This window comes from Ceratotherium simum, chromosome 15, assembly GCF_057802395.1.
Source record: "Ceratotherium simum simum isolate JZ-2026a chromosome 15, ASM5780239v1, whole genome shotgun sequence".
NCBI classification, from domain to species: Eukaryota; Metazoa; Chordata; class Mammalia; order Perissodactyla; family Rhinocerotidae; genus Ceratotherium; species Ceratotherium simum.
In genome coordinates, this window is record NC_141914.1 from 23,326,117 (window position 1) to 23,353,882 (window position 27,766).

The following is a 27,766-nucleotide window of genomic DNA, read 5'->3' on the forward strand; positions in this document are numbered from 1 at the left end:
TTTTACTCTAAGTTTCCACCATTAGTAGGTCTCAGCTATTCCCCAAGCAGCTGTCTGCATGTGTGTCTCTGTCCACTTTTCTGCCATCTCCAACTGGCATTCTCTTTTCTATTCTGTATAACTTTTCTCTGCCTTGTGGTGTGCATCCACACAGCTTCTGCTTTCTCAGAACACTGGACTGTCATGGCCCCTGTTGCACCTCATCACCACTCCCCTTCAAGCTTCCCCTCCCACTGCCAGCTACATCATTCTCTCAGTATTTCTCAGTTCAAAGCCTCGAAGAATTTGATTGTCCAGATCACCTTTTTGCTCCAGGACACATCATAGGACACCGGATGACCTAAGGTTTGGCAGTTCTTGGGTCAGTTGCCCAGCCATAGTCCAATCATCATAGTGTAAAATGGGCTACAAGGGGTGCTCTTTAAGTCAGAGCTGTGAGCCAAAGAGTCTTCCATAGACAGGGGTCTGGTGCAGAAGGTATCTGATTCACATGACAAGTAGATGGCTGGCTGGCTGGCTGGCTGAATGGATGGATGGAAGGACAAATGGACGGACAGATAGACAGGACTACTTTGTCCTTAGAGAAGTAAGGCACGATTGATTAGGAAGAGAGAGAGATTTAATGTGGTTGAATAATTGAGCAAGAGAGAAGTGTGTTTGCATGTTGCAATACTTGAATGAGATCTGACTCCAATCCTTAGGAACGAAGTAATGGACATGTCCTGGTTGAGCTAGGTATTAATGCTAAGTCTTCCTTCTTGGGGAAATAAGATGGATTTCCCCCAAATTCCTTCACATAATTCTGGCTGTTCCTTCATGGATGGCCTGGTCTCCTCCAGCCTTTCCCTATCAGAATCTCCCAAGGTTCCTCTCCCAGTGGAGCAATCATGTCAAGTACTTAGAATGGTCCCTAATTCATGGTAAGAGTAAGCACTGAGCAAACGAGCTATTATTATTATTATAGTCTTCATTTCTTGAACAGTGGGCTGCATGTAACAGAATCCTAAATATAGAAGCTTAACCAAATAGGTTAACCTCTCCTGTTACATCCGTAAATGAACAGATAAAAATCGCTGCCCTCACATAATAACAAGTTTGGAGACGTAGATAGTCCGAGGCAGGAATGGTGAACACAATGTCATCAAGGATCCAGTCTCCTTCTGTCTCTCTGTTCAGCCATCCTCAACATATGGTTTTTGTATTTGAGTTTGTCACCACATGGGCAAATAGTTGCTCCTTATTCTTGTCACTTCTAGCCACACTAACCACACTCCAGGCAGAAAGGAGGAAGAAGAGACAACGTCTTTATCAGGAAACTAAGTTTCTCAGAAATGTCCCAGCAGTCTTCTGCTTATATCTCATTGGCCAAAACTGCGTCACTGCTATCTGGGGCTGCAAAGGAAGCTGGGCACATTGCCACTCTAGACAAGATCAGGATTCTATTAGTCAGGAGGGGAAAAATGGACGTAGGGTAAAAAAACTAGCAGTGTCTCAGGCTCATCCATCCCAGGCACTGAGAACCACAGCGCCAGCCCTCAAAAGTTGGTGGGAGAGATGTAAACCAGCAATTGAACAGTGTGATAAAGATCATGATAGAGGTGTTTATCATGGGAGCCCATAAAAGAGACACCTAATTTGTATTGGAGAGGTCAGGAAAGGCTTGCTGAAGAAAGTGATAGCTGAGACATGAAGCATGGGTAGGAGTTGGCCAGGGAAGAGAAAGCAGGTGCAGACATTCCGGTGTGAGACTGGGTCTGTTGCGGAAACAGAAAGTAGTTCCCTATTGGTGGGGAGTAGAGTGCACTGTAGAGAGCAGTGAGGTTGGAGGTAGGCAGGAGCCAGGGCATGAAGGACTTCACAGGCCATTTTAAGGAATCGGTACTTATCTTCAAGGCAGTAAGAAGCCACTGAGGAATTTTGGGGGGACAGATTTTGTTTGCTAGTTTTTAAAACTGGAGTGGAAAAATCATTCAATCTACAGCAAATATGTTTAAGTGACAGTGGATTTGCTGTCCCTTCTTAATGCACCAAGAGATCCACAGATTCACCTAGGCCAAGTCCTCTCCCTTTTACAGGGGTGCCCTCAGCTGGCCATGCATTCAGAAATTGGGAGCTATCTTTGCTTACATCTCTGATTAACATGTTGGGTTTCCTCCCTAACATAATGCTGTGGGGTAAATTAAGCTTCTTCTGGAAACGCTGTCCCTATCAGAAGTAGTCACTTTTTGACTATTTTATCCTTCAATGTTCATGCGCAATTAAAGATGTATATTTTTAGAGTCAATCAAGGCTTAACTATAAGGCTAAGTACACACAGAAATGATGAGTAACATAAGTCATCTCTAACATATTTGATTAGATCACCCAACTCTAGGCAGAACATTCAATTTTCTTGATGTGAAATGAGACCATTTGACTAATCTATTACCCAGTTAAGAAGTTATTCCTGGACGATCTTAAATAGGTCGTGTGGCATGCAGGCAAAGACTACTGCAGCAGCACTGGGTACGTTATCGTTCCATTTCCTCAACTGCTTCTGAGCCCAACTTATAAGAGAATGACTTATTAGAAAACTTCTTTTTTATTACTTTGCTTATTTGGTATATTTCAGTTTCTATTTACATCAGCTTTTCAAAGACAAGGGCATTGTAATATTCTCTAATCAGCTGAAAGTAGTCATTTGCAATCCACTCTCCACTTCCCATTCCTGATTCCCGCTTTTTTTTTTTGGCATGGAACTTCTTCATCTTTTAGCACACTATATAATTTACTTCTTTTCTGTCTCCCCTGACTACAAGCAAGCTCTTTGAGAGTAGGTATGTTTATCTGTTTTGTTCAGTGATGTATTAGTAGTGGCTAATAGTATCTAGAATATGGAAGGCACTCAAATACTTGCTAAAAGAATTTGCAAACGGATTATCATCGGTGTTTCTTCTATGGCTACCTTCTGTCCTGGAGAGGAAGGGCCAAACTCATCTCTGAACTTTTGCACATTCTGTTTCTTCTCTCTCTTTTTGGCTAAGTCTTACCTAATCTTCAAGCAACAAAATCAACAAGGCAGCAATTGTAAGGTAGCAATCATATACAAGACACTGTTTCAGCAGGCAAATCAACTCTCAGGGGCAATGCGCCATCCCTCTTTCTTCATATTTGAGGCTTTAAATGCCATTCATCACAAACTAAACACACTAATATTCATTTATACTAAAAGTCACTCCACACTGCCATAATTGCACATTTCTCATAATACACTACATTGGAATGATTCAGGCATTTTACTAACATAATTGGACTAGCTAGATAGTATCTTAGCAGACTTGAAATTCTGGAAAGGCTGTTTGAGTCCTTTCCAAGGATTCTGTTGCTGAATTCCCTCCTGAGCATCAGGAAGATCTTTGTTGACTCTTATTTTTATTCTTGCGTGTATCCTTTCAATTCAGTCATCCATCCAGTAAATATCAAACATCAACATTCTGTCAGGCACCATTCATTAACAGGTAAGTCCTACAGAAAATCTGTTTTACTTCTGGCACCAGGAAATTTTTTCTTGTTGAGAAGACTAGATTATACTCTCCACAAAAGTAGGTCTTTTCCATCAATATCCCCAACAATGGAAACAGTATCTGACCCCTAGTAAGCGCTCAAAAGTTTTTTTGAAAGAACAGTGAGCACTTTATGCATTTATTGCTCACTTCCAAGTGCATCCTCTGATGAGGGTCAACATACTGAACACACAGGCCTACCCATGACCCAGTTGGTCCACCTAACTGTGCCAGAGCCAGGTGGCTTGTGTTTAAATTGTTGTGGTAGGTATAATCCTAAAATGGCTCCCCAAGATGTCCCACTCTAATCCCTCAGACTGTGAAGGAGACATTACATCTGCACTGTTACTTAACATAGCAAAATGGATTTGCAGATGTAATTAAGGTTATAATCAGTTGACTTCATGTTAATCTTGAGGAAGGTTATTTTGGCAGGCCTTATCTAATCATATAAACTCTTCAAAAGCAATTTGTCTGATTTATAACAGAAAAGGAAATAAGATTCCAAGAATAAGGACTCAATGCACCATTAGTTATCAGCTTGAAGAGGGTGGGGACCACATGTCAAGAAATGTGGGTGGTGGAACGTAGAGTGGTCTGTGACAGCCAGTAAGGAAATGGGAACTTCAGTCCTACAACAGCAAGGATCTGAATTCTGCCAACAAAAGGAATAAGCCTGGAGGCAGATTCTTCCCCTAAGACTCCAGACAACAGCCCAACCTGGCTGACTTGATTTCAGCTGTGAGATTCCAAGCAGAGAACTCAGTCAAGCCTGCCTGGACTTCTGACCCACAGAACTGTAAGATAATAGACAGGTGTGACTTTAAGCCACTAAATTGTGGTAATTTTTTAAGCAGCAATTGAAAACTAATACAATTATCCTGTACTAGAAAGTGCTTTTTTTGCAATGACCAAATCCTGCACTTACAGCAGGTTTTTTACTGACTAATTTGAATACTATTATGTAAGCCTTCCTCTGCCTTTTCCTTTTCTGAATTTGTTTTACTGCTTTCCTTTTCATTGTCCATGGAAATACTATCCAGAAAAGAAATTCCATCCAAAATTAGTTTTTGCATATGAAACAAGATAAGTTACTAGGAGAAAGTTTCTTTGGACAGTACCCAGCCTACAATATTGCCCTTTTACTTAAGAGCAATAAACCTACAAAGATAAATAAAGGGAGAAAATCACCAGTGACTAAAAAAGGTCCATGTTCATGCCAATAAATTTGAAAAATCAAAAAGGTACAATACGAATCAAGTCAGATACTCAAATTGTATTCAAATTGTCTTACAAAAACTTACTGTCTCAACTTGGAAAACAATGAAATAAATATGTACACTGAGTCAGAAAATTATTTTAATAGTTACAAAACATCTTTTTTTTTACAGAATCAGTATAAAATAGCAGTTGATTTCTCCATAATTATCAGAATTATTTATACTTGAGGTCTTGGCTAAGCGGGGCTGAAATCAACAAAAGGTCTTGGACTGTTGGCTCAGAAATCGTCCTAGGAAGCCAGCCTTGTTGATGTCTGTCATGCTCAGCTCTTATGAGATGACCCGGTCCTTTTTAAAAAAGTATCTCTTTATTCATTCTTTGGAGGCTTGAAGTGAATTCGGCAGCGTTCGTTAAACACCTAAGATATTTCAACAGAAACAAAAGGCACTGAGTTGTCCTGTGTAAATCAGGCTTATAACTAAATTAAATTTGGCACGGCTCAGGATATAACCGTTTTTGTCTCAGGTCAACATATTTAGGAAACAGGAGTTTCCTCACGGGTTCAAACTGACTGAACTGGTGTTAAGAGCACGGATGGAGCATCTACCAGGTGTAAGATTTCATATCCACTTACAAGACAATTTTAATAAAATGTAAATTATTCAAGGAAAAAATAATCACAAGCTAGCTTATTTAGTAACTAACAAACATCTCAGTTCCATATTCTGGACATATTTTGAACAGTTAGACAAAAACATCTAAAATGCGTTTAAGAGAATTTTTTTTTTCTCTTTTTATAACAGTTTTTATTTAGATACCTGTTGTGCTTTTCTAAACAAGTGCCAGATGCCTCTTACAAGTAGGTATACTTGAAGGGAGACCAGTCTTTCGCTAAATTGTGTAAATTTATTTTGTTTATGTTTTGCTCTATTTACCTTGCTTCTAAAAGTCTAAACAAATAACATGTAAATGTTAAAAGAACATTCTATGACTAAGTGTTTGTCAATATGGGACTGTGTTAAAAATTTTGGTAGTCATTCAATGGAATATAATGCAAGCATAAAAAAGAATAAGGAAGCTCTTTATGTTCTGATTTGAAAAGATTTCAAAGATATGTTAAAAGAAAAAAAAAGTGTGGACAGTACACTTTCATTTGTGTGACAAAGGGGGAAGGAAATATGTGTGTGTGTATACACACACATACGTACACACATAAAATTAGAAAAGGTGCAAATATCTGAAGGCATATACAATCCTTTCAGAGAGAAGGGAAAGGAGGTGGCTGAAAAAGAGGGAAGAAAGATAGAATTTTTACTGTATACCCTTTAATATTTAAAAAAAATTTAATTACGTGTCTAAACATTTTAAGTTTCAAAAAAAAATTTATAAAAATCTAAAAGAATTTCTTCTCAGAATTTACTCTTCACACTTCATTGAAGTAATGAAAAGTCATTTTTAAGGTTAAAAGAAAACAAAACAAAACCTATAGTGACCACTGTGGACTATCATAAAAATAAAAGAAAAATCAACATAGGAAGCTTTTAAAATACTGGTATTATTCAATTTCTTAAGCTGGGTAGTAGATAGATGAATGTTCAGTGTATTAATATTCTTTAAATTCTACATGTTACATACTCTTTGGCATGTGTATCTCACAATTAAGAGAAAATACAGAAATTATATAGACTCTTTCTGGCCCTTTCCTCTTATAGCTCATCTCAAGTCAGTTCCCAGCCCTGACATTTTCCTGAAGTTCCCAATGCTCAGACCAGAGGAGGATTCAGTTTGGTGGCCCTGATACACTGGTTGGGATGATATATACAAGTTGGCTGAGCTTCTCCAAATCCTTTTCCTAAATGACTTCCTAACCACTTTAGCTGGCCTATTGCATTATAGCTACATTTTCTTCTTTTCAAAACAAGTAGGGAACCTCACTTTCTGTGGAGTAGATGGAGCATATTTAAAACTAACATCAAGTCCAAAAATGCTTCGCTCTTCCCATTACAATACATTTACATACATCAACCCCTGCACTGGGTTTTTCAAACCAGATATTCATTGTACCATTCCCCCATCCCCTCCCAAGAGTAAACATTATCTCTCCAGAGAATATAAATGGACAGATATTGCCAAAATCTTTCAAGCAGCAAACACCTTATCGCATTGGTGGAAAGGGCAGGAATAGGAAATCTTAGCAAGAAGGAGAGGATAAAAAAACGTGAGAAAGCAAAGAAAATCAACTTGTATTTTGCAATTTATGCATGGCTCTGCAAGTTGGTACATTCTAGCTTCTGGTTCAGTTAACCTCTCTCTGGGTTTAACCCCATTCCATTGGTTAACTTCAAAAAATAAAATAGAATTTTCAGTTCATTCTTTCAGATTTAATAGATTTTCCCCTTTGGAAATCTTTGAAATTTTAGAGATGGGTACACAGCTATACTTTTCAGAAAACTAAAGTCAGAATTCTGTGATTTCTGACTACATGTGAAGTCCTGGGATCCTGGTCCCCCAATCTAATTCCCAATCAGAACTACGCAGGTGGTAATAAGGAGCATGTGAATCTAGGAGCCGTAAAAGGCCCTATTATCAGATACCAGTAGAGCTACGTACAAAAAAAGTTTCATGATCAGATATGTTAGAAAACAAGCAACCGTGAAGGACAGCTAATGATATGAAAACTTATGGAAAGTAACTGGGCTCAGAAAAGCTAATTCTAACAAATAACCGCATTGAAGGTTCTGAGTTAACTAGAGTAATAACTCCAAATACCAAATATGCCTATAATTAGTATTAGGAAATATACAGAATGTCTCCAATTCTGTTATCATGACAGGTCATACAATTCTACCATACGACTATAAAGCTAATTTTTATAAGATGGCTCTATTTGGATGCTAACCATGCCCCCCTCAAAAAGTTAAAATCTTCAGTTGCTTGTAAATGGAGGATCTTTAGTCTTCTTAGGAGCCCTAAGGCACTCCTTACTCCCCTCTCTTGGTTTCCCTTTGCTAGTTCAGTCCCTCCAAGTTCTCTCCAAGAACCAAGATTACTGTATACCTTCCAGCTCCTGTCATTTACCACTTCTTCAACATTCAGCTCTGACTGCATCCATTTCAACTGCAAGAAAGTAAAAAAAACTGAAGTTATGAAAATTTACATTATAGAACTAAAACCAAACTCTACAATGTTTTCCCAACAATATCAACTGGTGCTCCTGCCTTCTTTGTTAATGGTCCTAGGCTAGATGTTGGAACCTTCTTTGACACAGCCCATTCTCCCCATATGTAATCAATTGTTCAATCTTATAAAGCCATGGTTCTCAAGCTTTACTGCATATTACAATCACCTTGAGAGCTTTAAAAAAAAAAAAAAACAACAACAAACCTCAAATGCCCAGGTAGTTCACAGAAGAAATACAAATGGCCAATAAACATATTTTTAAAATGCACAGGGCCAGCCCTGTGGCTTAGCGGTTTAGTGTGTGTGCTCCGCTACTGGCGGCCAGGGTTCGAATCCTGGGCATGCACCGCTTCTCCAGCCATGCTGAGGCCACGTCCCACATACAGCACCTAGAAGGATGTGCAACTATGACATACAACTGTCTACTGGGGCTTTGGGGGTAAAAAAGGAGGAGGATTGGCAATAGATGTTAGCTCAGAGCCGGTCTTCCTCAGCAAAAAGAGGGGGATTAGCATGGATGTTAGCTCAGGGCTGATCTTCCTCACAAAAATAAATAAATAAATAAATAAAAATAAAATGCAAAATCTTACTCATGTATAAAGAAATGCAAATTAAGCCATAATATGACAAAAATTTTAAAAAATGAAGAAGTCTGATAAAACCTAATATCAGTGAGGGTATGGGAAAAGATACACTCATATACATTTTTAGTAGGAGTATAAATTGTTGCAACAACTATGGAGGGCAATTTGGTAAGACGTATCAAAAATGTAAATTCATATGTCCTTGAACTCAATAATTCTAGTTCTAGTTATTGATCCTACAATACAGATCTGCAAAGACAGCACAGAGGAATAAAAAGAAGGACAAAGAGGTGGCAACCTGATTTGGACAAAGAAAAAAGAATCAGGAAGAAAAACAGAGAGAGAGGAAGGAGAATATATAAGGCCTAAGTGATCTAGAAAGGCATGAGTTTTCCATGCCTTCACCACATAGCCAGAGGTCTGAGGCTAAAAATGCTCAAGTCTTTCTAACTTTCTTTATAACTGCCAACCTAATTACTCCAACAGAAAAGCAGCCAATTCGAGATGGCAGGGCCCATCATACTCCTAGTCATCTCTGGTCAGAGAGCTTGAAAGGAAAGCAGCTGGCTAGTTCCAGGAAGAGGGCTTGAAAATATATAGGAAAAATTACGGGGAAAAAAGCATGAACTACAGGTTGAGGCAGCCAAGGAGTTAAAACCAGGATGATTTCCTTAAGCCAAAGTCAAGACCCAGGCCAGGAGGTTTGGGAACAAAATGGCAGAGAAATAGACAAGATCCGGGCAACCATGCTTCGGGGACCCAGGCCAAAGACCCTGACCAATTAGGAGTATAGCTCAGGCGAGAGGTTTGAGACATGTGCGCCTAACACCAATAAGACTGGAAGCTGGTACTGATCCAATGATCCTTGTAAACCCCGTTCCTAGACTCAGAACTGGTGTCAGAGTGTAGGCAGTACTAGGATGGAAACTGTGGAATAAGGGGAAGGACTGCGTTTCTGACGACCGGTGGTGTGCTGCGGAGTAGTAACAAGCAGGAAGAAGTCCACCTGCTTACACCAAAGCAACCTCGGTTTCAGATTTTAATCAGCTATATAGACCTGAAATCATTCAAGCTTCCCTGCTCTGTCAAAGCCTGGACTGACTGCAAAGTAACAACTTCAGTCAAAGAACAGTGTCACCACACGCCACTAAGACAGTCTTCATAACTGCTCTCAAATATTTAAGGGATGTCATGCTGAAATGGGTTTAGACTTATCCTATACAGCTTCAGAGAGAAGATTAAGGAGCAGTAATGACACGTTACAGGGAGGCAGATTTTCACAATATGTAAGAAAATCTGTGAACAATTACAACTGTCCAAAAAGAAACTGCACTGCCACAGAAGATGGTGAGTTCCCCCACCCCTTTAAGTAGTGGTTAAACAAAAGGTGGAAACCATTGGTTGGGGGATATTGGAAAGAGGATTAATGTAGCAAATGTAGAGCCCCAAAGACTCAAAAAGGAAAGGAAAAGAGCTGCTACTTTGTATCAGTCAATATGTTAGCTCTTACATACATTACACAATTTAATCCTCACCAAAAAAAAGAAAAAATAGGACGGACGTTACTAAGTATCAAATGCATTTTACAAACTAAAAATCAGAAGTTTCAGAGCAATTAATTTACAAGGTCACAAAGCTACCAAGTGGTAAATGGGATTTACTTCCTTAGAGCTGTCTGCCTTTATAATCCATGTTTTTTCGATTCCTGAACAGTGCAGATATTACAGCCAACTTCTAATACAATTTCAGCACCACCAACAAAATGCTACCTCTGAGACGATGGTTTTTGAGGCTCTGGGTCTTAAACAGGTAAACTTCCTCTCAAAGGCCACTACTAGGTGACAGCAGTTACACAGTTTTCCAGCAAAGAATGTGCTTTTTCTGAGTTAAGGATTCAGGTAAAGAAGTAGTGACTTTTAGACTCGCATCTCTGTATACAAATATGTTCACTAAAGTAATCAGAATTTGAGCCTTAGTCACAACTTACAAAAACTCTGACTGAATCTAGCGTCAGAAGAGATGGGTTAAAGTCCCGGTTCTGCCTCTTACTGGCTTGTGACTTTGGGACGCCAGTTAGTATCTCCAAGTCTCAGTTTCCTCCTCTAGAAAATGAAGAGGCAGAGCTGGAACATCTCTAAGAGCTGTCTCTTTCTGATTCCATAATCTTCACAGCAAACTTGACAATCAAAAAAAAATTCAAGTTTCCTTATTTGCTTAAGTACTATTATGGTTACCCTCTAGTCCTATACAACATCAGGCTAGAAAGCTCCCTCTCATAACTCACCGACTGGTTTCTAAAACCCCACCCTGCAGCGGTCACCCTGGTGATTTTCTCTGGGCCCTAAAGGCAGAGGGCAGAACTGAGGGCGGACCAAATTGTGTGACACGATCACTCCCAAACACTCAGCGGTTTCTGAACTTTGCTCTCCACCTAACAAGAGTCACTCTATTCTTTGTTTGACTTAATTTGCAAATAGTGATTTTTCAGTTTCTGATTTAACAGCCCTGCCCTGCAGTTTCCTTTGTTAATACCTTTAAGAGTCTGTTAAAATACAATATCCATAAATAACTAGATTTTAACCAGCTTTATACAAATTATCTATAAGCCTTCATAAATATTGAGAGTGGGGTAAGATGACCACTATAGCCTAAACTCACTGTCTGAGGAATCCACCTCGGCCTGATGAACAAGCAGCTATGGAATACAAGACTAAAGCAGTCATCATGAACAAAGAGAGCAGTGAAGACAGTGGATGAATCCTGAATCTAGTCAGACAGACTGGCCCTGTGGGATGACTGAGAAAGGGCACACACTCACCTGTGTGCAGGTATAAGAACAAAGGCTTGAGACAGATGATAAGGTCCCCTCTCCAAGTTTGGCTACATCTACTAAACAAAGGGTAAACTTCACGACTATTCAGTATGAAAATGATTCCATCCCAAACTGGATCTTCAGTCACCTGACACGCAAGGATCAGTAAGACACTTATTGTGTTAAATATATAGACATGATTTTGATAACTGTACAGCGGTCATGTAAGAAAAAGCCCCTGTTCTTAAGAAATAACCAACCTACGTAGGGGTAAAGGGAAACAATGTGTCCAACATACTCTCAAAAAGCTTCAGGAAAAAAAAGTATATGTGGGGTGATGGGGAGACAAGGAAAGAGGGAGGGAAGGACAGAGGCAGAAGGGAGGGCGGAGAGAATGAACTGTAAAGAAAGTGGAGCAAAATGTAAACAACTGAGAATATAGGTAAAGGGTACATGGGAGTTCCCTTGTACTAGTCTTGCAACTTTTCTGTAAGTGTGAAATTATATCAAAATTAAAAGTTATCCCTTAAGCTCCCCCTTCAAAAAAAAACGAGCAATACATTCCACATAATAAAATATGGTATACATTTCAACTGTTTTCTTGACATGTCACATTTAAGGGCTATAAAGAAATAGTTCTGCTTCATTAACTATACTCTGTATCTACATTAGAGCTGATATGGGGAAAATAAGGCTTCCTCTGACATATCACTCACGGGACACTTGCTGTTTTCTTAAAAACAAAAACTGCAGGGATGAGAGATGAAGTGGAAATAAAGGAGTGCCTGAAAAGAGCCAAAGACCCATAGCAACTTCTCCACAGTAGGGAAATAAATTATGATGAGGTTCTAGTGTATCTGGTTATATTTAAATAGTACTATATTTTTATGGCTGAGGAGGGTAATATTCTTAAGTTAAAAATCTGTATTACATTTCAGCAGATTTCTACAGATGAAACCAGAGGTAAATATTTTCAAAATGTAAATATATTAAAAAAATGTTTCTTCTCAAGCCTCAAAACACAGATACAGATGTGATTTCCCTAGATTTTCTGATGTGGTGTTGGTCTGTATTAATCTTTTTATCGTTAACAGTAGAATATATAAAGGAATGCAAATAAAATATGATTACATGCTTCTTTTAGCTAAAGCTGCTACCCTGCCTATGTTCATGAAATGCACGTAAATTTACCATTAAAATCTAAATGTAATAAAATAAAGCCCACTAACTGAAGTATTAATCTCCCGGTCATTTTTTTTAGGTAGTGACCATATCTTACCCTAAATTGTTCTTATTAAAAACTGCCTTTATTTTGAAGGCTAAGTTCGGAAAAACTCTGCCTCACATATGTAAATCTTGTTCAACTTACCTTTGTTTGTTCTTTTCTAAGTTGCTTTAATAACGTTAAATCATCCAAATTCTTTTCTCTCTCTTCTCGGAGGTGTTTTACTACTGATGAAGTCTGAGCTATACAATTTTTTATCACTCTGTCCCTACTGGCATGAGCCTCCATCAACTAAAACAACAAAGGAATGAAAAGAGAAAAATCACACCAATTTATCACGTTAGTGTTTTTAAAAAATCCTTATTTTTAGACTACAGAAATGTAATACTCTCTAAACAATTTTTAAAAATTGAATCTATTGAAGAGAAGATCGTGCTGAATCAGCTATATCACCTAAAAACAGGTCAAAGGAAACACCTCTAATGGGAGAAGGTATGAGATCGGGGTCGTCTTCTTCCTTGATCTGCTCCCAGGGCTTCCCACTCCTCCTCCTGCATCCCTAGGCCTGGGCTTTTCATTTCAGTCTCCTTTTCCCTGCAACCCCCGCTCTCCCCATTATTCCACCCATGTGTTCCTCCACCCTTGCCCACCCTCACACAGCTTCTGGGTCACTTTCTATTGCTATTCCTCCTCTCTTTTTTTGTCCTTTCAGCCTCATGTTGTCATTAAGTGCAAGAAATCACTAGGTAAGTGATGTAGAGAAGCTCTTAGTTACAATAAAGAAAAACAAAGAATGTTGCATTTACCTATGTCTGACAGAGCCCTTTTCAAGATTTTAAAGTTTAAGTATTAATAAGGAAAAATTGTGTATGACGTACAGATTATTGGGTCCATCAATTATGTTGATCTGACAGAGCAATTCTCTACTAACCTTCATCTTAATGTAACAGATCCAATACAACAGTTCACATCTATTTTCTGCCTTCATTCACAAAGTGTGATGCTCATGTTTCAAACACACTCCCATGATCATAGCCAAATTTTGATGACACCCCAAAAATTTGGGGAAGAGGAAAAGCAAAACACTAAAATAATATGTAATTGCCATTATAATTAATGGTACATAAATAACAGTGGTTCACCTCCAACTAAACTTTAAGTGTTAACTTGCTCCGTGTAATCATGATATGACATGATTGACATGTCATAGCATTCCTTCTTCCCTCAGAAGAGAGAAGAGCCTAACGCTATGCTAGTGATAGTCATAATAGGGATAACCTAACCATTATATATATATATATTTATATAAAATACAGGAGTAACTTAACCACCCTTAAGCATTCTTCATAAGTTATTTGAAATACATCTCTTAAACGATCATATCAGGACCCTGTGGTTGAGAAATGCTGGTTTAATATATGCCAAGAAAGAATAAACCTTTGCCCTTCTAGAGTGCAATACTAAAAGTGCATTAATTATAAATCATACCCATGTGAAGAGAAGGAAATTAAACTGCCTAATAGACATTAACCCCACCTATAGTAAATTTCTATAATATGCTAATTTTTTTCATCGTAACATTTAGGATTCACAAGGACAGCCTCAAGGCCCATAGTTCATTGGCTAATATGCTGCTTCTGTTACTCCTTCAGGTGTGATTACAGCAAATTAAAGGAGCCATTGAGAGTAGGGAACTACTATTCCCAAAATAGAGTATGAAAAGAAACATCCTCAGAGTTAAGAAGCTCTCCCTGTAGCTGTGTGAGACTGGTTAAATAATTAAAATTTCCAGGCTTTAGTTTCCTCTTTTGCTCAATCATGGATTATGAGTAAATAATCACTAATATCCTTTCTACTTCTAAAATTTAGGAGCAACATGATCAATACACTGCTCAGATGTCAGATGTTATTTAATCACTTTGATATTTTATCTAACCCCTCAGCAACTGGTGAAATAGCATGAGTACCAACTGGAAGTCCATCACAATGTTCTCATTTTTCTATCTGCATTTTAAAATCAAATTCAAATTGTGCACATTTTATTAAAATGTTCAGTATTTTCCTTTCAGTCTCTCTCACCACAAAGTTTCCTTCCTTGGTTGGGCTTTCCTCTGCTATGCCCCTCTTGAACTTGGCCCCTTTCCTGTGGATACCCTTCTAGCTACAGACTACCCTCCCACCCTCACCTGCTTACTTTCCCTTCAGATCAGCCCCACTGTGAACCACTCCCACGTGGACAGAAATTCCTGGGTAAATCATCTTTTACTCTGCATTATCAACTACTTTAGTCTGGTTATCATGACCATCCTTCAGTAAAATTCAGAATTAAGAGCCATATGCAAGAGGCATATGTGTGGACTCCTGTACATGTATGTCAAAGAAATGAGGACGCTAGATAACTAGTAATAGACTGTGTGACATGAGCCTATCAGAGAAAAATATAGGACTAAATGGTCACATGAGAATTGTTTCTGATATATATAAAGAGCTTATCAAAGGAACTGAGATAAAATTTATTAAGAAACTCAGTAAGGTAAAAGGCCTTTGGTTAGAGGAGAAAAATCCTGAACAATAACCATATCATAACTATACTTTTTTTGATGTGGGGTAAGCAATTATGAAATGAAAGCATTTGGGTGGGGCAGGAGAATGATTCAAAACTAGTCTAAAGGGGCTATACCTAGGACTTTCTAGTTTTATTTTATCTTACCAGAACTCTGAAAACTTCTTTTAGTCTAAAATTTTCACTTACTACCTTTTAATCATTATTTTAAAACAATGCTTTTTGACTTTAAGGAAAATATAATGCCAACAGTTTTCCTGATTATAGTTTTTTGTTGTTTTTCTTTCTAGAACAAATGTTGATGCTAAAGTAATTCTAAATTAAATTCTAATTTCCCAAATATCTTTTGTTTTAGAACCCTGACAATGACCCTTGGTTTAACTATCATTAAAAACAAAACAAAAATTAATAAGTTTTTGTCATGGCATTTTTTGTGTTTTAAATCTTCCTCCAGAACTTCCAACAAAAGGATGAAAGGGAAAGCATACCATTTAAACATATATTTCAAAAGTTCATTATATCAAAGAGATACCTTTTAAAATTACCCTAAATCAATCACTATGACACCAATAATAGTATTGCATTTGCAATGTACTGTTCCAAGTTCATAGACTTTTTATTGTTCAGTATTGATTTTCATGTTTATCTTGAGAATAAACAATGTAGAGCTAGAAAAATTTCATAGATTGAAGGGAATATGCTCTAATAAGGGGATCTCATTGAAATATTATTTTATTTTTATTAAGAGTATACTTTTAAGATCTAGACTTTCTAAAATAAGTGCTTCATAATAACTTTGTTGATCATCTCCTATGAACAAGTATTATCATTAGAGAATGCAAATATTCCTTCATCAGGGACTCAAGTAAGTCAAGGTGACCATAAGCAACTTGGATGTTTCATAGAGTTTCACTTCTTAACTGAGACAATATTTAAGGGAATTCAGTGGTACTCATTAGCATGGGCACTCTGCTGTAGGCCTGATCCTTGGCTCAAAGCTACTGGGTCAACAATCCTTTACATGACATTCGTGTTACTGGATTCCTCTAGGATACAGACAGAAAAAAAACCGAACACATATACACGAATATCCAAAATAGAAAGGTTCCAAATGAACTATGCAAGGTTACCCTGGTTCAACAAAGGGATAAGAAATACTACTACTACTACTACTAACAACAACAACAACAATAGAAGCAGTAAGCATTTATATGTAAAATATTTAGTACAGTAAGCACTTTATATTAACTCATTTAATCCTCTAACAACTCTATGAACTAGGTACTATTATGATACTGTTTTACAAATAAGGAAGCTGAGGCAGAGGTTATGTAACATGTTCAAGGTCACCCAGCTAGAAGTAGCAGAGGTAGGATTCAGGATCTAGATCCGGAATTCATGTCGTTAATCACTGCACTACAAACCTCTAGGTTAATAAAAAGGTTATAAATGGAAACAACTGAATATATTATAGAGATTGTATGGGTAGTTGGGCGGAAATCACTAGAATGATCATAAATTTCTAGTTCTTTAGACAGAGCTACCCAAAAAAACTCAGTGAACTGTCAAACAATCTCATAATAAATTAGGACTTGGACCCAGGCTCCCTACTTCCAATACTGGATTCTACTCATTAAAGCCCACAACCTTGCAATTTTCTCGAGCCACAAGAATTATCTGATCACTCAATAAAATAACGTACTTTCATATAAAAGCAGAACAAAAATATCAGCAGTTAATGCTGTGAATTTAATTGATACGAATAAGCTTATCCAAAACTGATTTTATTTTCATAATTGAGAAATGGACTTTAGGTTTTAAGTAATACCTTCTTTACAAAACTATGAATCCAAATAGTAATCTTGTGGTAAAGCCTAAAAAAACCAAATACCATTTCAACATTAGCTTCATTAATGAAAAGATATAAGTAAACTATAAAAAATACTTAGCTAACTCATTATTTCCTTTTGCTTTTGGAAATTAAAAGAGAAATAAAGGAATCTTTAAGAAGCAATGAAAAAATATATACTTGAGAAACCAAAGCCTCAGGAAAGGCTTTCTTCTCTCCCAACCACCAAATGCTTCTATTCCCCTTCCTGATGAATGAGAAAAGAAAGAATATAGAGAAAGTGTGTAAGGTTTTACTTCTTCCTTACATGAGCTGTCTGGCTCCTTAGGATTGATTCATTCAAAGCCCTTGCTCTTGTTTCCCTGTTTTACTTGACTGTTTCATTTCTCCTTCCTTCCTTGGTGTATAAGGAAGTTATAAGGAAGCTTTAGTTAAAGCCTGCCCATGAGGGAGCCAATAAACGACTGCTCTCATTCCTTAGAACCATCTCTTCACACATGTGTGCATAAGATCACACATTTTCTTTAGTTTGTAGAAATCAGATCAAAATTTATACACACCCTCAGGTGTGGGCAAGAAAACATAAAGATGTCATTCTTTTATCCACAGTTTAATTATACTTCAATTGATCTCTTATTTTGCCTGCAAAAAAAGGCATAAAGGAAGCACAAAAGAAAGACTCAAAAGATACACTTACAGACTCATAAAGTTGTTTACAGGTTTGGCTGGCATCAATTTTCCCTGCAAAGGAAGCTGTTGGAACCGTAGTGTTTAATTCATGTACTATTCTGTCATCAATCGTCCTCATCACCTTGAGTAATTCCTATATATATTTAAAATAAAAGAATAATAACCTGAATGGAAAGTTAAGTGATAAAAAAGAAGCATTTAAATAAAAAAATAAAGCTCTTGGATATTTTACAACCTTGTAAGTCAGGAGTGAGGAAACCATGCCAAATATAGTACAACCACAAGAAAATCTTTACTACAAGAACGATAGCAGGCTATGTAATAGGCACCAACTCTGGTTCCTTTGCTCAACTGTTAAGGGTATTTATTCATTTTTAAACCCTACTTGCTGGCACAGTGCTTAGCAAATAGTGTATACTCTTTCCATCTTCAGCATACAGCCAATAAAGGGTTCTACCGAACTGGATTATCTCAAATTGTCCAAAACAATCCGGTATAACTGTTTGCTCTATTCCTTTGTCTATCATTCTAAAATGTGGCGCTAGATAGAAAACTTCTGGAAAGATATATAAGAAACTATCAGTAGTGCAAAAATTAATCTATATCCTTTTCGGATTTTTGTTTTTTAGTTTTTTACTATAATTGTGTATTATTTTTGTAACAAAAATAAGTAAAACAAAGCATGTACCTAGAGAAGGAATCAAATCTCTTCATGGCTTTCTTGTTCATAGAACAAGTAGAAATTAGCTTTACCTTTTTAGTAACCCTAGCTCACATTTTCCAAGGATCTCTTTCCCCTAAAAAAGGTTCCAACTCTTAAAAAACCAACCAAAAGAAAAATAATACCAAAAGGGCAGGGGACTTAGGAAGACTCTGGTGAGTGTACCTACACAGCATAGTCTCTTCTCATTAGAATTTGAAGATTTGAAACTTCTTTTCACTTGTCACTAGAGAAACGCTGGGCATCAGCTACATCCTGTCTCCAGATAACAAACTCTAGAAAAGGTTTCTAGCAGTATACCCTTCTCTTTCGTTTTTGTCTCTTAAGTTCTTTCCCCCCTCTCACCCCACAAAACAAAACAAAATATGATCACTGAAAAATCATAAAGAAAATAGAAGTATATAATACTAGGGATATACTTATTGAAACATCCAATAAGTTAACATTCAACAGTAATGTGTACTAAAGGCAACTTTGCTTGATCTTCTACCTCCCTCAACATACCATTCTATTGCTTCCCTTTGCCAAACTTAAATCCATGACTGAAACCATCTCCTTAATTCTTTCTTCATCCATTTATTAAAATAAAAACTTTCATTATGATTAAAGTATACACAATCATTTTAGAAAGATTAGAAAAAATTTTTAAAGAATATAAAAATCATCCATAGCTAACCATTATTAATATTATAAGATGTCCCTTTAGTTTTTTCTATACATAACTATGAATATTTTTATAAATTGAGGTACTATATAACATTTTAAAGTCCTGCTTTATGACACTATACCATGAGCATTTTGTCCTTGTTATAAAAACAATTTTAATAGTTGCATAAATATTCCATCTTGTTATTTGACCACTTCCCCAATAATGAACATTTAGGTGTTTCCAACTGTAATAACCATTTAGGCCATTCAGTCTAAGTTTGCAGTCTAGATTCTGTTCCTATCAGTCTATTAATCTTTAACTAGTAATTTACTAGCCCTTTCTAGATTCCAATCCAGAAGTAAAACTTGTAGAAGGCTCATAATTTAGAATAATAAAACACAGGCAAACTTCAGGTCTGAAACCAACTTCACTATCCTATCCCCTTTTTGTATCTTTCTATTTTTGTCAATAGTATCATTATTCTCTGTAAACTGGAACTCTTAGGGGATAATCTCAACATATTTAGCACTTTAAAGTAACAACCACTTTAAATAATGTTTTACGTACAGTGGAGGATATATAATGTCAGTAAGCGACAAATTCCAAACAAATGGTGGCAGCACTATTTAGAGAGTCAAAATAGGTAAGTAGCAGGCAGGCACCTTCCTTGCCAATTTTACCTCCTACAACTTGCCTATTTAAAAAAAAAAAAAAAAAGCCTTCTTTAAAATCTCTCTTCTTTTCCCATATCTAAATCAAACTGATCTTTTGAGGCCAAGGTTTAAGTTATACCTTTTAGAAAAGCTTTCCTTGGCTGAGAGTCCTCAGCAATCTTTCTTTAAACATTTGCAGCAGTTGGGGAGAGTATCACAGAGTTCATTCATTTATTAACTCACTCTTCATTTAAAAACATTTACTAATGTCTACTTTAGTCAATAAAACAGAAAAGGTCCTTGCTCTTATGGAGTAAAATTCTCATAGGGGGAGACAGACAATAAACAAGTGTCCCAATAAACAAGATAATTTCAGTACTGAAAAGTACTACAAAAACGAAACCAAACCGAGGTAACGGGATGAAGAGGGACTAGATGAGGCTGAGAGGCTAATACTTTAGATAGGGAGCTCAAGAAAGGCCTCTCTGAGAACGTAGTATTTGAGCTGAGACCTGAATGAGCCAACTAAAAGAAAATGTCGGGGAATAAGTCAAAAATTATGAGGCAAGAACAAGCTTTGGGGTGTTTGAAGAACTAAAAGAAGGCAAATGGGCTGGGAGTGAATAAGGGGAAAACGTGGTATTAGGTGAGGTCAGAGTAGACCAGAAAATGGAGGACAATAGAGACCATGGAAACAATTAAGTATTCTGTTCTAAAGACAACAGGGTTTTAGGCAAGGGAATGATATAACATGATTAACTTTTTAAAAGATAACTTCGGCTGCTATGTGGAGAATGGATTATAGAGAGGAGAATGGAAACAGGGTGACCATTTAGCAGACTCCTATGGTGGTCTAGGCAAGAGATAAAGACAGTTTGATTAAGAGGTAGCAGAATTAGGGAGAGGGAGTTGGATTCAGGATACATTTTGAAGATAGAGCTGATAGGGCTTGCTGATGAATTGGTGGCGGGGGATGAGAAAAGAAATAGGATGATGTTTAGGTTTGAGGCCTGACCAAGTGAATGGATGGTAGTGCCATTAAATGAAGGCGGGGAGAGACTGGGGGAAGAGAAGATTTGGAAGGAGTGGGAAAATCACGAGTTCTTTTCTGACTCACAGCATATTTGATGATACTTAAAATTATTGTTAACTGCATGTGATACTGGTAATGTGTTTAAAATCACTGTCTTTTAGAGATAGACTGAAATATTTCAGCAGCCAGAAGAAAAAAGTTTTCAAGGAGGAAGCGGGCTGGCACCATGACACAGTGGTTAAGTGCGCACGCTCCGCTGTTGGCGGCCCAGGTTTGGATCCCTGGCGCGCACTGATGTACCGCTTGTCAGGCCATGCCGTGGCGGTGTCCCATATAAAGTGGAGGAAGATGGGCACGGATGCCAGGGCCAGACTTCTTCAGCAAAAAAAAAAAAAAACAGGAAGATTGGCATGGATGTTAGCTTAGGGCTGATCTTCCTTACAAAAAAAAAAAAAAGGGAGGAGGAAACAGTCAACTGTGTTGAATGTGACTAGGAAGTCAAGAAAGATGTGGACAGAAATTAACTTTTAGATTTAGCAGGATGGAAATCATGGGAGATCTTGACAAGAGCCATTCAAACAGAGTGTTTAATGGACTGAAACGTTAATGTGGCTTAAGCACAGAGAATAAAAGAAAACATGGTGTAAGATGAGGCCCACCACTATAGGTAACGTTATAGGATTTTAGTCTTTTTCCTAAGAGCAATAGAGAACCAATGAAGCGTTTAAGTATGATGGGGTTACATGATGAGATTTGTATTCTGCAATGATCGCTTAAATTAAAGTTTAGGTATTAGAGTGTGGAAAATGGATTAGAGAGGAACCACAGTAGATGCAAAGGGATCAGTAAGGAGATTGATGCCGCAATCCCGGTGAAAGATTATGTAGTCTAACATTCCGTAGAGTTTTTATTTACTCTGAACTTTAACCAGTTTTGAGTTTGATCATCAGCTATACAACCAAATTCCATTCCAAAAAAACAATATGGACATACTGTTAAGTTCCTTATACAGCAGTGGGAATTTATCTGCATTTATCTTCATTACCTAGGTAATGAATCAATCAATGTCAGTCTTACAAACAGAACCTACAAATGTGGACTTTCAAATATACCAGTTCTTCTCTGTGTGCTGGAGAATCATAAATATATAATCCAAAGCTTGGCTTTTAATATGGGAGACACTAGCCATATGAAATTATTTTAATTAAAATTAAATATAATTTAAAATTTAGTTTCTCAGTTGTACTAGCCACATTTCAAATGCTCAAGAGCCACACGTTGCTAGTGGCTACCACACTGGACAGCACAAATTTCCACCATCACAGAAAGTTCTATTGGACAAGTGTTGAATTTGAAAAAACATAACAACAATCTCTAAATTGATAATGTACTTGTTCAGGGATTGCTGAGAACTATAAGCTATTCTTAAATGTCACAGAAAAGATACTAGAAAAGCTAAAAAAAAGGTGAAGAGGGGAGTAAGATTCAGGAAGGAATTTCTTTCACAATTGCAAAGGCAGAAGGAAAAGAACTATAAACCACCTCACTAGGCACACATTTCTTTATAGCAGAAAAAGTGCCAGAGCTCTTAAGGCAACTCCAAGAGGGTCTAGAGAAAAGCTTGGGCAGCCCTCATGGATTGAGAGCAAATGAAGGTTAACACAGGCACAAAAGTGCTGCCATTAAATCATGTGTATTATTCATAAGGAATTGCTGACTACCTATCTGATGCCTAGCTCCAATGGCATACCCTCTCTCTCTCTCACAAATTCACCAAGAAAATATACAGAAGATGCCTCTGAGCAGATATCATACACAATGAACAGCAACACAAGTCCACAGAGATAATACAGAAATACACATAGTTCAGCGGCTCTCTGAAGACTACATCTTCATATAGGATCTGGAACCCTATTCAGCTTCTAAATGACAAAGCATAGCAAAAGATAACTCTCCAAATTTTGTAGTGCCTCCAGCTTCTCCTATCTTTCATCCTCCTCAAAACAAGAAGAGATTGTGATAGATCATGAATCTCTAATTTTAGCTGACCCTTTAAAATTATTCAAGGATTTATCCTGGAATTGCATTTTGTTTTATCTGTAATTGTGGGGTGAAAATCTCATCCTCTTGGAAGGCAATTTCGGTAGTGAAGGAGTGCCCATATTTAGTAGTAGTGAGGAGTAGAGAAAACTTTCTATTGCCCCTACCATTAACCTATACTCCATTCCTAAAGTTAATCCTCAGAAAAATTCCTTTTACTATTTTTGGCAGTTTTTAGGGTATTTGTGGGGTTGGTAAAAGGTCTACTACACGACAGTAAAAGAAAAATGTACTCCAAAGAATAATCTGGAATTTCTTAACCTCTCCTCTCCTCGCCCTCTGCCTAAAGGTACTCAGAAGTAAATCTCGTTCATGTGGTGCTCTTTTCAGACAGACCTGGTTCCTCAAATTCCCTTTTTATACCAATGCTCACACTGTGCTCCCCCCAAGCCAGAAACACAGACTTGCCTGCAACTGCCCAAGTCCTCTGACACCCAACACCTCCAGGCACAGAACAGAGAGCAGCTGGGCATGTTGTAAAAGGAACCATCATTGATGCTAGAAAATAGTCTATTTAGTCTGTACCTAATTACCATACAACTCAAAATCAATTGTGTATAAATGAATAAATATTCCTAATAGAAATACCAAGACTTAAACATTCTGGGAAGGAAAACTTAGTTGATTTTGTTCAGGTGATAGATGAACTGGGTCTCAGGATCAGGAAGAAGGGATTTCAAGATGGCAACAAGTGAAAAAAAGCAAAGAAATGACAAAACATGATGTGTTCAGGGGAAAGTAGGCCTGTGTGCTGGAAGCAGAGTTCAAATGCATCTTGGAGGTGGTGAGGGTTGAGAAGAGAGAAACACGTATGAATAAGGGCAGTGGTAAGAGATAAAACTAGGGAGAGGCACTTTGGGATTGGATTTTAAAAGGTCCTGCATGCCATGTTAAGCAGTTTAGACCTGGTCATATAAGCCTGAAGTTACATGCATGGTTCAGATTCTAAAATTTAGAACATAACAGTATGAAGCCACAGTATTATGGAGATCAGATTGAAGGGGGCATATATTAGAGAAAGGAATAATGACTGAAGATAAGGAGAGCTATTGCAAAGCTAGTTGCAAAAATGATAGGGCATGTACAAAGACCATGGCAGTAGTGATGAATCTTCCTAAAGCATCTCTGATCATTTCACCCCTCTGCTCAAAAATGACTCCCCAATCTCACACTTGGCACTCAAGGCCTTCCATAATCTGGTTCCAATCTTTTGTATAATCCCAATGCACCTCTGTGTAAATCCTGAATTTCAGCAATACTGATTTGCTATTTCCCCAATACATAAAATTTTCTGCCTATATACTGTTCCTTCTACCTAGAATTCCGCTGGTCCTGTCCACCTAAGGCCCAACTTAATTACCATCTCTTGATTTATTTCTCTCTGAATTATTGTTGTATTCATATTCTCAATATCTTCTACATGTTTTATATCCCTGCTTACATTGAGTTTCTTGTTTTATATCCCATCCACTGGGTCTCTCGAAGTGCCTGGTACCTGGCAGGTACCTGTTATGGACTAAACTGTGTGCCCCCCCAAATTCATATGTTGAAGCCCTAACCCCCAATGTGACCATATTTGGCGACAGGGCCTTTAGGAAGGTAATTAAGGTTAAATGAGGTCATAAGAGTGGGGCCCTAATCTCATAGAGCTGGTGTACTTACAAGAGGAAGAGACACAGGGGTCTCTCTCCCTCTGTGTGCACAAAGAGGCCATATGAGGATACAGCAATGACACAGCAATCTGCAAGCCAGGAGGAGAGGCATAACAAGACCAACCCAGACAGGACCTTGATCTTGGGACTCTGAGCCTTTACAACTGTGAAAAAATTAATTTCTGTTGTTTAAGCCACCCAGTCTGTGGTATTTTTTACGGCAGCCCTAGCAGACTAATACAATATCCAATAAATTCTTGCTGAGTAAATGATTCTAGACACTTCGTTTTATACATTCTTTTCTTTTTTATTTTATTTTGGACATAGGGCATTTTCTCTGGCATGCTAAATCCAACTTTTATAATGGAAAAATAAGAATTGCAAAAATTTTAAAACACTTTAAAAACTCTTAAAACTAAAACATGCATCTAAACGGAAAAAAATCAGAACAATAGTTGCAAGAGGGGCCGAAGAGGACGGATATATGGGCAAGGATTAACTGGGAAGAGGCATGAGGAAGCTTTTGGAAGTGATGGTGTTATTCTCTATGTTGATGGAGGTTTGCACTACAGGAGTATGTAAATGTCAAAACTCATTGAGCTTCAGATTTGCGCATTTCACTGAATGCAAATTTTATAGAAAGAAAGTAAATAAATATTGAACTCTAGTTAATGATATGTCAAATATGACATATTTAGGGATGAAGTATATGGATGTTTGTGACTTACTTTGAAATGCATCAAAAAAATAAGTAAAAAGGTGGCTAGATCAGGAGACGGATATGTGATAAATAGTCATGGGCTGCATAAGGACATTTCAGTCAACGACAGACCACACATACAACGGTGGTCCCATAAGATTAGTACCATATAGGTGTGTAGTAGGCTATACCACCCAGGTTTGTGTAAGTACACTCTGTGATGTTCGCACAATGACGAAATCGCCTAATGATGCATTTCTCAGACCCTTTCCTATCCTATGAATTCACTGAGACATGATGATATAGCAAATCACTGATTGTAGAATCTAGATGGTGGATACGAGTGTTCATTGTAAAATCCTTTCAACTTTTCTGTAGTTTTGAACATTTTCACAATAAAATTCTGAAAAATGTACCTAAATCTTTAAAATAAAAAATACATGCTTTCGTTTCTCTTCCACAGTATTCACTGCAGTGCTTTTCACATTTAGGGTACTTATAAACAAAATGTAATGGTTTCATAGCCTTAAAAAAATATAAACATTGATTAATTATTTGTGAGTATGCCAATTAATCACAGTTTATAATTTTATCAAATTCATCTAAACCTAAATGTTTACAGCGCCTTCGCTTAAGTTCTTATGTGCTTCTGAGGCAGCAGGGGCAAATATTCTCATGCTCATTTGCAATGAGGTTAAATGATATGCCAAGGCCAGTTCTGGAAAACCAGATCTTCTGACTTTTAACCCAGGATATTTGCCATTATAAACCACACATTTGGAAAAGTCCTAGAGAAACTATCTAAAAACTTCCCCCAGGTTTCATTAATAAGACTCATTTTATGATCTTTTTATTTACATTATCTCTGTGAATGGAACGGTTCTGCAAGACAGTCTAGCTTTTGCCCCACTTACATCTTACTGGACCCTCCAAAAGAAAAATCTAAGTGTTCTTTAAGCACTGATGGATGTTTCAACAGCTAAAACAGATCTTTCGCAATTTGGTTTTAGAGGTTCAAATAATTACAGAGATGGAAGCAGTTTTAAATGTTACTTAACAGATTCAAAAGTTAATTCCTGAAGGGGTTAAGTGATTAGCTCTCAAAGCTGTTAATGGCAGAAGGAGTACTAGAACCCAGAACATATAACTCCCTAACCAGGGCTCCTTCTGATTAACCTTAAGGCTATCATTGCTCAATTATCTGAGCTCATTAACACAAGTTAAATCATAGTACTAATGTGACAAGACCAAGGCCACAAATGGGCCAGTTAATCTTAAATATTCCATATACTTTAGAATCCAAGTCTTTTTTCTATCTTAAGATTTTTACAACTATTTGTATTTGTTGGCACTTTGATCACATTTGAAGTCGGCTGCTGTTGTGCTATCTATCATCTGAGGAGCGGCTGAAGTGGTGAAGAGGGTTGGAAACGATGATAGAAAGACCGAACAAAAACTTCTTTGGCCAAATGATGTTTGTCAAATAATTCAGTTTGTTGAGGTTATCTTCAAGAATATCACTCCCTACAAAACGGCTCAAAGCAGAAAGCTTACTACAGAGAGGTCAATGTTATGTGAAATAATTTTTCAATGTGTTTAGCTAAAATAACATTTGTAAGGTCATGATTTTTTAACTCTTTACGCAGCAGCACATTTATGCCTACATTGGAACAGATACCTTTCACAGCAACTTGGTCAAAATTCGGACCCCTGTTCTTTAATTCCTAGGCTTAATAACTAGCCCTAGGCCTCTGGTGATTGAATACATAAAAGATACAGCCTTTTTCTTAAATGTTACCTTTTCTCGAATGGCTAGGAAGGCAGTAGCACCATGTCAGGTACTAGAATTAATCGACCCTCCAAGACTCCAAACGTTCTGCCCCATCAAAATAGTAAAACCTGTACCAAGTTTTTTGGTTTGTTTCATCAAATAGATAAGCTCTCCTTCACTTTCTTCTCTCCTATAAATGCTCAACTTAAAGGACGGGAATGGCTGAGGCTAGGAGCTGAGTTTGCGGATGGCTAAAAGGTTGTTACAATCCCTACCCACCGGGCCCGACTTCGGCTTTCCACCGCGGAACCACCCAGAGTTTCCCGGTGCAGTTGCTGACGGCCTGGGCGGCGCAGGAAAAACCATGACCCCCACTGAGCACCCTAGCTCCTTAAGGCCAACGCGCCCCCATGACCTCCAATGGCTCGAAAAAGGAGCCTTGAATTGCCCGCTTCTCCAACAACTGGTCTGCACTCCCTCCCAGGCCAAAGCAAGAACAGGGTCCGGGGACAAAAGCAGGGATATGCCTGTAACATGAGGAAAACCGCATCACCTGGAACTCGGCGAACTCCTCACAATTCACACCGCCACTGGGCGCCGCCATATTGGACAAACGCGAGGCCCCCGCCGCAAGCCAATCACCGCGGAGCAAAGGTGTCCACGACGCCGCCTGACAAAAAAATAATTCCCAAGGGAATCCGCGCGAAAGCTAAGCACAGGGTTTGCCTTTTCCGTGATCCTCATCCACGTCGAAGCCTGTATCCCTGCTATCCCTCTTTTCACTCTTATCCCTTTAACGTATTCTCCTGGAACTGGCCCAA

The 27,766-nt window shown here is 37.8% G+C and overlaps 1 protein-coding gene across 1 annotated transcript; it reads right to left on the bottom strand.

Annotated features, from left to right (window-relative positions):
* Positions 1-4,883: 4,883 nt before the first annotated feature.
* MIX23 (mitochondrial matrix import factor 23) lies at positions 4,884-27,580 on the bottom strand. Its single transcript, XM_004436506.3, has 5 exons — positions 27,499-27,580; positions 17,674-17,799; positions 12,709-12,855; positions 7,821-7,880; positions 4,884-5,181 (listed from the first exon to the last, which is right to left on the bottom strand). Exons 1-5 carry the CDS (start codon positions 27,547-27,549, stop codon positions 5,131-5,133), a joined length of 435 nt encoding a protein of 144 aa, XP_004436563.1. The 5' UTR covers positions 27,550-27,580; the 3' UTR covers positions 4,884-5,130.
* Between the last annotated feature and the right edge of the window lie 186 nt (positions 27,581-27,766).

Excerpts from the sequence above, each read along its gene's own strand:
- MIX23 (XM_004436506.3), bottom strand. The coding sequence starts at position 27,549 with ATGGCGGCGCCCAGTGGCGGTGTGAATTGTGAGGAGTTCGCCGAGTTC. Across the intron at positions 17,800-27,498 it reads AGGAGTTCGCCGAGTTCCAG|GAATTACTCAAGGTGATGAG; the intron begins GTGATGCGGTTT and ends AAATATATATAG. Across the intron at positions 5,182-7,820 it reads TAAATGACAGGAGCTGGAAG|GTGTTTAACGAACGCTGCCG; the intron begins GTATACAGTAAT and ends GAAATATCTTAG.